A 15,442-nucleotide genomic window follows, 5' to 3' on the forward strand; every position below is an offset into this window, starting at 1 on the left:
CAAGATTGGTGGAAATCCATTCAGCCGTTCGGGCTAAAAGTGAGGTTGACCGCCCTATGGAAATTAACATAGGGAAAACACGTCCCCCCCAAACTTTCAGGGAAGGACTGGAGCTCAAAGAGGCCATTTTGAGGAAATTTTCATGCAGATTCGTCAACCGGCGCCAAAGTTATTCCAAATAGAATTTTGAGATTTAACATTGAAAAAAATCCTAACTATAACTATATATATATATATATATCCAGTTACCGAACCGGTGAGTGGATCCACCATAAAGCATAAAGAGAAACACAGACTCTGTAATAACTTTCTCCCAATGCTGGAAACAGTGAATTTTTTTTATTTGTTTAGCCAAGACCGCAAATACATTGGAAAGGATGACGCGTTTCACTCAACTACGTGGCCTTGTTCACATGTATAGTCGCCAGTAGGTAGTTATAGTTAGGATTTTTTTCAATGCAAAATCTCAAAATTCTATTGTGAATAACTTTGGCGCCGGTTGACGAATCTGCCTGAAAATTTCCTCAAATTTGCCTCGCGGAGCTCTGGTCCTTCCAAGAAAGTTTGGGGGGGATTCGTCAAGCGAGGGCTGAGATAAAAGGGGGGTCCCAAAACGTGTTTTCCCTATGTTAATTTCCATAGGGCGGTCGTCCTCACTTTTAGCCCGAACGGCTGAATGGATTTCCACCAAACTTGGCAAAATTGTAGGGACTGGTAGCCCTATGTGCCTTTGCTATGTCTCAAGATATGTGCTCCAGTGGTTTTTGAGTAATTTAGGTAAAAAAAATATATATATATCTATGGCAGTGCCCCGGTACACGCTCAGGGGAGCGCTCTGGGCGCGCCACGCGAGGTGCGCACGGAAAGCTGATTGGCTCTCGGGTGTCTGTAAACATTCAAAACAGTCCGGAGCGGCCGCCATCTTGTGTCTCGGTAGGATCGAGACACAAGAGGTGGGAAAAACAAAGGAGGAAATGACCATAAGGGGGCAGAGTAGACCCCCCTTGACCCACTAGGTTTGATGTGGGGGCTATAAAAGGGCCCCGCGGGTGAACATTTTTTTTTATTTTTGATTTGCGCGGGGGGAGCGCCCGGTACGCGCACCGGGGAGCGTGCCATGGGAAAAATTTATGATAGAGTTTAAAAAAAATGTAGCCTTTTTTTTAGAAATTGGAGGTAGTTCTAAAAAGAACTGTTTTTTTTCTTCTTTTTGTTGTTTTATATTTTTTTAATGTTTTTTGAACATTTTGTACTTTTTTTGGCTTTTATGAACTATTTTGTATTTTTTGGGGTTATTTTTATGGGGAGAAACAAAAAACAGGGAATTGAAAATGGCTCAACAGGAGCAAAAAAAATCAGGAAAAAATTAGGGTTTTTTGGGGCAATTGTGGCTGTCAACAGCAAGGAGGATGAGCTTTAGGCTCTGCTCACCATAGGAGATGGTCTTACCACAAAAAATACAGGTGACCCTAAATTCTCCAAATCGTGGTTGAATGCAAGGGATTGTCTCCCTTGTCTCTGGTCCCGATGGAGTGGGTTGTTTTCGTTTGAAGGTGCTGGGTGTAGATTGAGGAGGGTTGCTGGCCAGTTCTCTCATTTCTGCGGCAGCATGGTTGTTAGGGTGCTTGCGCTGCATGTGCCTTATCATGGTATTGTTCCCAAATGAATATTTTTTATTTGGGTTACCCCTTGAGAGTTCCGTGTAACAGATAAGGCAAGTCACCTTTGCCGCATTCACTTTCTTTTTTCCCTCAGGGATGGAAAAAAACTCTCATACAATGTGTGGCTTGGGTTGGTATGGGGTATTGTGTTCTTCCAGCCACCTTCTCCTCGTCCCCTCCTCCTCTTCCTCCTCCTCCTCTTCTTCTTGACCACCAATGTGATGTTGTGGTGGTCCTCTTGGTGGTGGTGGTGGTGGTGGTGGTGGTGGTGGAGATGCTCCAGCTGATGCTGCAACTGTAGCCATTTCAAAGTACAAAATATACCTAAAAGATTTCAAAACAGGTCTTCCTCAGTCAAAGGACAAAGTCAGAATAAGGAAAAAAGGTGGGGTCTTTCGTCATTTGGAAAAAAAAAATGTCTTGAACCAATGAGAAGTGTTATTTTCAGGTCACAAGACTAGGGATTTCATCATTATGAAACCAAAACTGTTCTGCACCAATTAAAAGTGTTATTTTCAGGTCACATGACCCGACGTGCTTACGCGACGCGCCCCCGGGCGCACCCGTAGGCGTGCCCCGGGTCGCGTCGCGTAAGCGCGTCGGATGTTTACGTTGCGCGATCGTATTCGCTCGCGTGCTTCCGGGTGCGCTTACGCTGTGCGTATCACGTGGACGCGGCTACGCGATATGTCACGATGTTGTTTTCGTTCGCGGCAATAGTGCTAAGGGGACGCTCTCCGGAGCGCGCCCTGGGGCGCTTCAAAATACTACGCTTTCCGGGGCGCTCACCGGGGCGCGCCCCAAGAGCGCTCCAGGGCAAAAAAAAATATATATACATTACAAAATTTGTTTTAAATACAAATATAATATAGGATTCATTCATTTTCGAAAATATTACATTTCATAGCTATAGACGTTTGCTATTAACAACATTTTGAAATTTACTGAAAAAAACATAGGTTTGGGGCCTTATATATAGTTTGGAATTAGCATTTAAAAAACATATGAAATTCACTGAAAAAACCATAGGTTTCACACCTTTTATAGTTAGGAATTAGCATTTAAAAAACCTATTAAATTCACTGAAAAAAGCATAGGTTTCACACCAGTTATAGTAAGCTGGAAATTTTACTGACATAAAACCATTGAAATTCCCACATTATAGTTAGTTGGACTCACTATAACTTGCGCGCCTGCAATGCACTGCTGATGATGTCACATATTACATCACTCATGACATGGTCAGTGACATCACTCATGACATCACTGATGACACCATCCTTGTGACAGAGTGACAGACCTCCTTTCAGTGTAATGTAACCCTTGAAACACATATTAAAAAATTGAAACTAACATTTTCTAAAAAATAGAGATACCCATACCAGTTACAACAACCAATTCAGTAATACCACCATCTATATACACATCCACTCATTCACCAACAGTTCTATAAAGTCACTCATACATATATTCACTCATCATATGTAGTGAAACACCTATACATCCTTTTACACTCCGACAGTCATCCAAAAGTTACTCACACACATACTCACACATGCAAATAAACTATTGAAAATCCATTTATTTGCATATACAACTATACACACACTACCACCTTACTTCAAAAGAAACTTACACATACTTACTCTCTTAAACAATCACTTATAGAAACACATACTTATTTAAACAGGAACTCTTTCAATCTCTCACTCTCACAAATACTCACTTATATACATCAATACTCACATATACTAGATTAAAACATATGTAGTTACTGATAAAGACACTAGTGAGAAAGTCATTCACTCACTAACACACATATATAAAAAAGCATACATTAAGACACTTATTTCAACATTTATTTCTCCATCGACCTTTACATATTCATATAAAAAACATAGATTAAAACATATGTAGTTACTGATAGTGAGACAGTTATTCACTCACTAACACACACATATACACACTCATCCACCCATACAGTCCTGCACATATGCTGTCTTCAAAACACATACAAACAGTGAGTCAGTCATTGATGCATCTATGTGCTAAGTAATACCCCCACCAAACCATACAGACACGCATACTGATACTAGAAAATACATCTAATAACCCATATACACACACAAGTAGCTACTCACCAACCCATGCAGCCACTTATACACAAAGTGAAACACTGATACATATATTTATATTTTAACATTATTCGCTAATATATGTATTCACTAAGATACACTTAATAAGCCAGTTAACCAATCAATTAAAAAAAAAAATCCATTTAGACACCTATTTAAACATTTATTATTCCATCGACCTTTACATATACATATATAAAACATTTATTTTTCAGAAAGACACACATTCACTGGATGGTGTCATCAGTAATGTCATGAGTGATGTCACTGACCATGTCATGAGTGATGTAATATGTGACGTCATCAGCAGTGCATTGCACGAGCAAGTTATAGCGAGTCCAACTAACTATAACGTGGGAATTTCAATGGTTTTATGTAAGTAAAATTTCCAGGTACCTATAACTGGTGTGAAACCTATGGTTTTTTCAGTGAATATATATATATATACACACATATATATATGTATATATCTAAATCACATCTCCTGGGTCGCATGTGATGTTTTATGAGGAGGGAGGCATGGAGGCTTTTTCCCTGAGTACTTTGAAATTGCATGGTTGCCCGAATGACTACATAGGACCAGGGCCGGACTGGCCATAGCGGGCACCGGGCAATCCCCGGTGCGCCTCATGGGTTGGGGCTGGTTTTGGGCCCCTGGGGCCGTTTTTGTTACAGGGCTGTTTAGCTGCAAAATCGGCCCTGTACCAAAATCGGCCGAAAACCAGCCCTGGCAAAGAGCTCAGCGGCACCTCCAACCCCCCGAGTGGGGAGGGTGTGCTGGCCGAGCACTTTGCCAGTGCCGGTTGTGTTTCCCAGTCCCGCCCTGCATAGGACACTCACAGAAATATTTGCCAATGGGGCCTGCACCCATCACAGTGCAGAAGGAGTGAGCTACAGTGTTTTTTCATGCCTGGCAGGAGCAAACGTTCTTTGCTTCCGCCAGGTATAAATTTGTGATCCCTGCATGCAAGAGTGCAGGCAGGGACTTGACGTTCTCCCTGCCCTTGCAGGCAGGGAACTGTAGTGCCTGAGGGGGTGAGGTCCACTATCGGGCCCGGGGTCCCAGGGACAGCCCCTTATCTGGCCATTATAGTGGCAAACCACACCCCATCCCCACAAAGGAAACATTGGGTCTGCGGTATGTGGGCCACAGCGCCTTTATGTGGCCAGGAGAAGAGAACGCACACCCCCCTTCCAAATAAAGCCCAAAATGTGGACCTGGAATGGGGTCCTCTGGTGCCCTTATGTGTTTGGGGGAATACATGCCTCCTTCCTCAAAAAACCCAGTAATGCAAGGGCTATTTGGAAAATATTCAATATCTTTGGGTTCCTGGCCCCTAGAAGGAGCTGGGGCACCACCAAACATTTGATTAAAGTTTTTTTGCGGAGGGCTGCAGAAAGTGCAGTAGCCTGCCAGCAACATAAAAAACACAGTAAGCCTTCCTGATTAAAGAATCCATGACCCTAGGAGAGTTTACCATATTTTTTAAGCACTGTGAGCTGGAGCTGTATGCTCTTCAGCTGCAGTGTGGGGACCTCTTCTTGTTAGTTCTATGGCTAAATTCTGTGGCCTGAAAAATGTTTTAAAAAACTCAACGACATGCTAATATTTTTTTTAAGACTTTCTTGAAAATATTTTATGGTAATCACTTTCATTAAACATTGCTATGTGAGAATTTATCAAATACTTTTGATTATAGTTATTTGTGACTATTTGACACACACAAGAGATCGCCTTTATTTATGTTGAAGTGCTGCACTTTGATGAAACCAGCAGGCTTGCATTTTACATTTTGGTGTTCTGACCCCATGACAAATACAGTAGGTCTGTCTTACATAAAATGACACCCTTTGTCTTATTGTTTCACTGAGTCAGCGGTGCACGCCCATGTGGGGTCCTGCACCCAACATCAAGCCCCGCAAGGCTGAAGGCTGTGTGTGGAGGGGGTTTGGGCACCCTACCCCATGCCGAGCTTGGTGAAGGATATTTTACTTTACATTAAAATAAAATCACTGAAACAATGTCAGTTAATTCATACCATTTTAAAAAAACAAAACCATTGAAATTCACCACTCGTAGTTATATCAAGTAAGTGTAACTCCTGACGTAAATTAATTAGAACTTGCACCCTCGCTATTCTTCGCTACATACCACATATATTACATCACGCATGACATGTTCTATGAAATCACTGATGATATTATTGCAACATCTGAAATGACTTCTTTGATGATCACACTGTGCATGGTGGTGCGGATGACATCGGGACTCAAGAAGGCGGAGGTGCTATCAACAACTGTCTACTTAGCATGGATTAGCATTCTGGGACTGGCCAAGGATCAGTAGGAAAAACAAAGGACAGCTTCCACACTACCTATTTTGACTTGTAGATCTCAAATGAGGCTGATAGGACCTGTCCCTAATCATTCCCAGAGCCCTCCTGACCCATCCTGCACCTTTCCCAGCAGATGAAAACATCATTCAAGACCCTGACAGAGGGTGAGATGGCCTTATCAAAATAGGTGAGTGATTAAGGGAGAATGAGAGGCCCCTGTGGTGTTAGAAGGGGTGCACCATCTTCTATTGTGGACTTTTAGGAATTCTTACAGTTAGGAAAGGAGGTCATGCTGAAAAAAGGAGGTGGGTATAGGCCAGGAAAGTAAACAAGATTGGGTAGCAAAAAATACCTAATTACTGGTCTGCAGACAGGATAAGGATGGTAACTCACCAACACCTCCTCAGAATGTTATTGGAACTCAGAGGACTACACGTGAAGAAGATGTTTCTGATGGAAGGACATCTGGCTCCTATTGACAAACAGGATTAGAACTTCTATTAAAGGGTAATGTGGATCTGCTCTTATTTGCCTGCTCCAGGGAGACAAAAAGCACAAGGATTTCGGAGTTCAAGAGGGCTTTGCTGATCGCAACTACAGGAGCCCTTGTTGGAGAAAGACCTTGTGTCCAGAAGCGTGCCCTGAGCACCTAAGTGATGCAAGAGTTACCAGAAGGAACTTTTATAGCAAATAGAGAAACATGTGAATTAATAATTTTTCATACCTCCAGAAGACAGAAAACAGGCTCAGAGACTTGCCCAGGCAGTTCACACCCTAGGGAGGCAAAATAAAAACGGGTTTGTCCAGCTCAGAGCATTCCCAGTCCTAACCCACTAGGAGATTTTGAAAATCAAAAAACTGAATAAGTCTAAAGGTAAAACCTTGGACTGGGGCCTGACAGAAAATCAGACACAGCAGTGACACAACCTTTGTGGCTACAAAATACACCTTTATCCTTCATAGAGCTTTTGGTGACAAATCCAACAGCGTCAGCAGAGCTTAACGACAACCTATCTGACTTCGAGGGACCCTTATTGGCTTCATCCTAAGACCTTTCCCCACTGGAGGGCTTTGACCTCGAGAGAAAAAACTTTAAGTATAAAGGTCAAATGTTTAGCCATGATGAGTCACTTACTGTATTCAACCTTCACTCCAATCAACCTGAAATTGTGCTTTGGTCCAAGTTAATGGCATGGCGATAATTTTCAATAGCATATTAATTTTTGTACTCTTTTTTTGCCTCAACATTTTAAATATTCATATCTCTGGTTCTCCTTATGTACTAGTATTAATTTTAGTGGCTTTTTGCTTACTGAGGTTTTCTCTCGTTTTCTAATCTAGTTTGGGAATTCTATTGTATTGCTTTCTTGACTTTAAAATATTTGGTACTGTTTGAACTTAACACATACTTCTCAGCGGATTGGGTGCTACTTGTTCCATAGCTACCAGGGTGTGAGCAGGGATTTTTTAGGATCTGAGCTTTTTTCTAACCACGTTGTATTTCTTAAACTGGTGAAGGTTCTTCTTTCTCAAATTGATATCATTTCTGACATTAATGCCTTTGCACAATGCACCTTACTTATATGCATGGCGCAAATATGATGAGTATGATATGTTAACTTTCCAAGAGATCCACATTTGAGTTGTTGATTTTGTGACCTTCCTAAGAGGTCTTGCTAGATCCATTCCACTGGATTTCTTATGCCACAATCCCTTTAAAAAAAATGCACAATACGATTTTAAACCCCCACCCATATACAATGCTGTCTCATCTTTTCGGCTTTCGAAATTAATGTGTGAATAGCTCATAGGTCTTTCTCGGTATTCTGGGGCTTGTAGTCATGTTCATACCATTATAACTGTAGAACTGTAGAACTGCAAGTCCCACAATTCCCAAAATTCAAAGAAAAAAACGTTTGTTTGGTGCGCTGTTCATGCATGTAATCGTGAAAAGTAAGAATTCTGCACTCTAGGTCGACTACAAAAATGTTTCCTTTTCTCACTGCCTCATGAAAATGAAAATACAAAGAGGTTAAACCTCTTCTCAATAATGTCTGCCTCACAGACCTAAGCCTCACCCACCCAAGGCCAACGTTAGACATCCAATTTAACCCATTTGAAACTGATATAAAAATGTAAATAATATTGTTCTTTTATTTTATTTTCAAAGGAACTTTCTGAAATTGACCACACAGATGTGAAAAAGAGATGGAAAAAGTAAGTGCTATTTGTACTCATCATACTAATGCATTTATTTTTATCTTCAGATTACCTGAAGTACCTGGTAGTATTATGTGCTATATGTGCGTATATCAGGTAAGGCATGTAATGAAATGAGCCTTCTAGTATTAGATAATAAATTCAGCACTTGGGGCCAGATATACTAACATTGGGGATAGCAATATAAAAATTGTGATGTTCAGCATATCACTTTTTTTAAAATTAGCTATTCCTAATGGGTGACAATTAATGAATATTAATAGGGCAGGTCGCAGTTTGCGACCTATTCGGAATGATAGTCAACACAGTGATGGTGGCATGCTGGGATCAGCAGACCATCATATCCGTGATTGCTTTTAAATAAAGCAAGCTATCTTTTATAAAAGCAGCTCGTTTTTCTTGGAGGAAAATGGGATGTGTTTGACAAAAAATAAATAAATGTTTAACTTTCAGTTTTTTAATAGTAGGCAGTGATCCTTGGGACGACTGCCTGCTCTTAGAAAATGTTTTTAAACATTGTTAAAGGAGAAAGGTTCCAACTGCGAGGGGTCACTAAAATATTGTTTTGCGACCGCATTTTGGTTGCAAAACATTAATACTTACCATTAAACTTCAGTATATGCCCTTTCCAAATATCGAATTGGCATTAAGGGCCTTATGTAGGAAGCCTAATTGCGCCCGCAAATGCTGAAATTCGCAATTAGGGCAGTGTGCTATGTAGCACACAAAAACCCACATGCAAAATAAGGAATCTCAAAATTTGCGATTCCTTATTTTGCAATTGCATTTGCAATTGCATTTAAGGAATCTCAAATTGTGATTCCTTAAATGCAATGTAGAAAGCACCCAAGTTGTGCAAATTTTGGCTTAAGGAAGCACAAAATACCACCAACTTCAGGTTGGTGGTAATTTGCTATTTCTTTGAAAAATGCACTTTTTGGCATTTTTCACAGTGCTATGTGGGTCACATACATGCCCTTAGGTCATGTATGTGGGCCACATGTCCACACATCTTAATATCAGGGGTGCAAAAGGGTGTCCTATTGACATCCTTGCAACCCTGAAATTGCATTCTCAATTTGCGATTCTCTAATTGAGAATCGCAAATTGAGAATGTCTTCCCATTCATTCCTATGGGCCTTCTAGCCCATAGGAATGAATGAGAAGGTATTCCTTATTTGCGAATCTCAATTTGCGATTCGCAAATAAGGAATAAGTGTGATTCACAAAAAATGTTGCTAATCCTACCTACATTGCGTTTTGCGATTCTCTAATTGCTATTCCCTAAAAAGCGCAATTTGAGAATCGCAAAACACAAATTACCTACATATTGCCCTAAGTCACAATCCCAAATTGTGATTCACTAATGTGTTACGAATCACAACTTGGGTTCGATGCATTAGAAAAAGACTTTTTGCATTCATAGAATCAGGCCATTTGCAACTGCAAAAAGACTTTGTCCATCTAGCCATCGGTGTTAGGCAGTTTACTTGCAAGTTGCGTTTGCCATAAACCTACACTGTACAATAAAAATGCATGTAAAGTCAAACGTGATTTCTACTTGATACAACATCTTCTTTTCCTGTTTGCAAAGCACTCTCTGGTGGAAGTAGGAAGCCTGGCAAACACAGAAGCAGTGCTGAAGCCAAAGGAAGAGTTGAAACAGCGTTTAGCACAATTGTTTCTTTAGATATCCCAGTTGGTTGTAATACACGTGTTCTTTTTAAGTTCAATAGAAGTTTATTAAGCATAATATATAAGGCATCAGTACATAATACAATAAAAGAAAAAAAAATATGGGGAAAAACGGGGAGGGAAGGGGAAGCAGGGAAAGAAAAATCAGAAGGAACTTTATGTTTGAGGAAAGGACAACAAACTTATAATGGGCATTAATAAGTAAGAAGAAGGAACATAGGGCCAGATGTAGGTAGGCATTTACCGGTCGGTAACGGCCGAATTCGGCCGTTACCGACCGGTAAATGCAATTTGAGATGTAGGGCCCTGTATTTTACAGAATCGGTAAATTTACCGATCGGTACATTTACCGATTCTGTAAAATACCGAATCGGTATTTTTTCCGATTCGGTAAAATTGATATGTAGGTGGGACTCTTCTGAGTCCCACAAGCATTACAGAATCGGTATTTTACCATCAAAAACTAATTGATGGTAAAATACCGATTCTGGTGTGCATGCACATGTGTGCATGCACACCTGTGCCATATGACAGGCAGACCTGCCCCTAGGGCTTGTATGCCTGCCACATGGCACCCAATCCTGTTTAGGGGGTGCCAGGGGGTGTCAAAGTGACACCCCCTGCACCCTTGTGAAATTCGGTATTTACCGATTCGGTAAATACCGAATCGGTAAAGCCTATTGATTTCTATGGGCTTTGAAGCCCATAGGAATCAATAGGCTTTACCGATTCGGTATTTACCGAATCGGTAAATACCGAATTTTACCGATTCGGTAAAAGGGAACATCTGGATTCCCTACATACCAACCCCTCACATTTACCGAATCTTAATTACCGAATCGGTAAAATTCGGTAATTTTCGGTAATTAAGATTCGGTAAATGTTACTTACCTACATCTGGCGCATAATGATTATACAACAAAGCAAACGCAAATGGGAATATGCAAGTAATAATGTTGAAAAAGAAAGGGAATGACAAGGGCATCAAGGGGGTTTGGAAACCTCCTGCTGAGCAGGTTGTGGACAAAATGAACGAATTGTACAATTATCTGAATACAGCATAACAGGAAGCCATAGATCTACCCGTTTGGCTGCCGTCTGGGCAGGAAAAAAGAAAGCGGTATCAAGCCTGTGATTATAACATACATTATCCCACCATGCTTTGAAAGAAATGGTAGAGGCAGACTTCCAGTTAATAGTAATCTGTTGAAACGCAACAGTCAGTAACAAATCAACAATACGAACATTGAGATCAGTGATGTCCCAACAAGGTGAAAGACTCCCCAAAAAGAGATGAGTGGGAAACAAAGGAATACTGGTATGAAAAATAACATTAATTTGAGCCCAGACCTGTAACCATAAAGCATGTACATGCTGGCAGAGAAATAACATATGAAACAGGGTAGCATTAGGCAAGGAGCAAGACCAACAAATATCCGGAGTGGCAGAGAAACGCTTGTTAAGGGTAGAAGGAGTGAGGAGCAACCGATTGTAAATGAAAAACATGGAATGCGCCAAAGACGCAGCTCTGGATGTTTTACGGACCTTTGTCCAAATCTTGTCCCAAAAGGAAACCGGCCAAGACATGGAAAGGTCATGTTCCCACTGCTCCTCCACCTTAGACTTGGGCCTGGGAATTGTATGTGCATGAAGGTGTTTGTATAGAGTAGAAGCTTTAAGGGAGAATGAAGTTGGAGAGGAAGGTCAGGAGGAATAGGGGAAAGTGAGGATGATACCTGCATGAGTTTTGTGTAAACCTCCATGACCGCTACCTTGAGTAAGAGGTATTTGGGAGTAAAGGACAAGGGCAAAGCGAAGGTGAAACATAAGGTGTGAAAGGGCAAAAAGGTGGAGTGTGAGAAGAGTTGCGAAATCCAGATCAAACCTTTGGATCTCCAAGACTTCCAGTAAAAGGGTTTACCACAAATTAAAAGGTACTTATTATGCCAAATAGTGGATGAGAGAAAATCAGCAACAGTCGTAGGAGGGGGAGGGCTGGAGGATAAGAGGAGTTTGACAGTGAATTTATGAATGAGAGTGGGAATGGAGGAGGGTTTGCGTGAGAAAGAGATATATTCAGCAAAGGAGAAAGGGGAAAGGAAGAGGCGCTCAACCTTATTCCACAGAGGGCATGGTGAAGCAGGGTCCTGTAGCCAAAAAGAAGCTTGACGTAGCAAAAATGCCTTCTGGTAGGCTGGGAAATCCGGAAAATTGACCCCAACTTCAGAAGCGGGGCAAACGAGCCTAGCAAGGGATATTTTGGGTTTTTTGTTCTGCCATAAAAAGGAGGAAAGGACCGAATTAATTTTTAAAAAAAATTTGGTTGGGATAGGGACAGGGATATTAGAAATTGTATAGAGAATGATGGTGGATAGCATCATCTTAATGGTGTCCAAACAACCCCACCAAGACAGGTAGAGAGGATGCCACCTAGTTGTGAGGTCAGATATTTTCTGAGTACATTTAGTCAGACATAGAGAGATGGTATCAGGGATGTGCAATCCTAAATACTTAATGTGGGAGGAACTCCAGGCAAAGTTAGAGGCGTTGAAATCAGGTTTAAAGGTGAACTTTGTCAGGGGCAAAATTTCACACTTATCGTTGTTGAGCTTATAGCCAGAAATTAAGGAATAATTCCGCACTTCCTCTAAGAAAGCAGGGATGGAAACAGCGGGATTCGAGATGAAGAGCAAAATATAATCGGCGTAGGCAGCAAGTTTAATGGAAGACTCCTCAGTCTGAAACCCGTGAATGTCGGGGTTCTGGCGAAGCTTGGACAGGAAAGCTTCTAAGGCGAGATTGAAAAGAAAGGGGGAAAGGGGACAGCCTTGGCGAACTCCTCTACCGAGGTCAAAATAAGGGGAAATTTGACCGTTCGCATAAACAGCTGCTCGTGGGTGAGAATATAATAATGAGACAAGGGAAATAAATTTAGGGCTATATCCAAACCAACCAAGAGTATGGAAGAGATATGACCACTCGACCCTATCAAACGCCTTCTCGGCATCCAGGGCTATCGCTGCAAGGGAATGTTGGAAGTGGGATGATTTCGACAGTATGTTAAATAAAAGTCTGGTGTTATCAGTGATATAACGAACTTTAACAAAAACTGATTGCTCTTCGCCTAAGGGATCAGGTAGTAAGTGATCCAGCCTGATCGCCAATCACTTAGCGAAAAGTTTATAGTAAATGTTGACAAGGGAAATGGGCCTGTAATTTTTGCAGTGCTGCACATCTTTTCCGGGTTTGGGTATTAAACAAATGTGTGCGTCGGAAAAGGTCAAGGATGATGCACCTAGTGCAGCAAAAGTATTAAGAAGGGAATGCAATTTGGCAATCAACAGTTGGAGAAGTGAAGGTAGAACTCAATGGTAAAACCGTCTGGTCCAGGGGCTTCATTGAGTTTGAGACGATGGAGCGTGGTAAACAATTCTTTTTGTGATAGGTCAGCATCTAAAGAAGAAAGATCGAGAGGAAAGTGTGCAGGCTTTTGAATAGTCGAGAAGAAATGTGTGAGAGAGTGAAGGGAAGGTTGGATATCAGAGGTGTATAGAGTTTCATAAAAGCGGGAGAATGTAGCAAGGATATCGGCATCTTTGTGTTGTAAGTGAGCATTGGTGTCAAAAACAGATTCAATATTCATATTATTATGCTTGATCTTTAAATAATTGGCAAGAATGTTCCCAGCTTTATTCCTACCACCATAAAACTTAGCGCTTGATTTTAGCAAATATAAGGAAGCATCTTCTGTAGACTTTTCATTATACTTAATCTTAGCAGCGACCAAAGCTGTCAGACTATCTTGGGAATGGGAAGTGAAATAGGCGTGTTCCAATCGCTTAATGTCATGGAGGAGATTTTTAGTGATTTGGCGAGCAGTCCTGCGTGTCTTTGCGACATAGCCAATAATGAAATCGCGCGGAGCTGCCTTGAAAGCGTCCCAAACCATGTGTTTCGAAATGGGCGGAACATCATTTAACAGAAAAAATTCATCAAAAAGGCAGTGAAGGAAGTAGAAAATTTTGGATCCAAGAGGAGGGCATTGTTAAAACGCCATCTCCTAGATCCGTCAACCTTAGGGATCACGTCAAGGCTGACTACAACAGGGGCATGATCCGAAAGTAAGATCAGACCAATTTCAGCTGTAGTGAGCATTTGTGCAAGATTGTGAGAGACAAATATGTAGTCTATCCACGATTGGGATCGATGGAACAGAGAGTAAAAGGTAAACTCCCTTAGGGTCGGATTACAGAGCCTCCAAGAGTCAACAAGTTTATGTTGGGATATGGCTTGGGTGAAAAATGTTGTGCGCCTTAGTGGGGACATAGGTGGCGTCAGAGTTCCTGTCTATAAACGGATCCAGGGGTTGGTTACAATCCCCAACGAGGATGAAATTTTCATAAATTAATTGGGTGATACGTGGAGAAAACTCAGCCCAAAAAAGGGGTTCGCCAGTGGTGAGTCCATAGACATTATGAAGAGAGATTGGAACACCTCTAAGCGATAGTCTGACATGTGTCCATCTGCCATTAGTATCGGATTCTTGGGAAAGGACTGTAAAAGGAAGTGACCTGCGGCATAAAATTGCAACACCATTGCGTTTACCATCACCTTGCGAATAGAAGGCTTCACCCACTCATCCCCTTCTAAGCGTAGCTGATTCTATATCAGAAAGATGGGTTTCCTGAAGGAAAGCAATATCGATATTCAATTTGGCATGGTGTGATAAAATGCGTTGACGCTTAATTGGGGAGTTTATACCCTTGACATTCCATGAAACTATATTCAAAGACATGGCACATACATTAATTCAATAAATAAATGGTAAATGGAACAGGAATAACAACCCATGGATAAGAACAAATAGAAAAAAGAGAGATACGCAATGAAAAGTAAGAGGAGAGAAAGAAGGAAGAGATGAATGAGAATGAAATAAAGTGCACGAGGAAAGAGTGACGTATAAAGTCGAGAAAGATTTAGGAGGGTCGAATTAAAAAAAGAGAGAAGAGGAAGATATACACAACCTGAAGTAAGCATATGAAACATGAAGAGGGAAAGAGGAGAACGGAAGAAGAGAAGGAGAAAAGGGATAAAAACTGTGTAAGAAAAAACAGCACCCAAGAATAAACAAGGGAAAAATGATACAAGGGAAAAAAACAGGTCAGAGCAAAAAACTGAGGGAGGAAGCATGCACATAACATACCTACAAAAGGAAAAAACAAGAAGGAACCGGGGAGGGTTAGGGCCACACGGGTGAGGCAACACAACCAGGGTCAGCTCAACGAGGAACCAGGGAAACATCTGGAGTAGGGAAAAACAACCTGCAGGGCAAGAAGAGAGAACAAGAAGGTGAACCATGGACAAAGGTAGGAACTAAAATAGAAACATAAGTAAA

At 41.2% G+C, this 15,442-nt stretch overlaps 1 protein-coding gene across 2 annotated transcripts in view; it reads left to right on the forward strand.

Annotated features, from left to right (window-relative positions):
• SAMSN1 (SAM domain, SH3 domain and nuclear localization signals 1) overlaps window positions 1-15,442 on the forward strand; it is a 523,635-nt gene that overhangs the window by 80,560 nt on the left and 427,633 nt on the right. For both annotated transcript variants that reach the window (XM_086934054.1, XM_086934053.1), the window contains exon 3: window positions 8,303-8,349. In XM_086934054.1, the coding sequence (XP_086790180.1) occupies window positions 8,303-8,349 (47 nt within the window). The remainder of the gene's footprint in view (window positions 1-8,302; window positions 8,350-15,442) is intronic.

Source organism: Lissotriton vulgaris, chromosome 8, assembly GCF_964263255.1.
Source record: "Lissotriton vulgaris chromosome 8, aLisVul1.2, whole genome shotgun sequence".
Lineage (NCBI taxonomy): Eukaryota > Metazoa > Chordata > Amphibia > Caudata > Salamandridae > Lissotriton > Lissotriton vulgaris.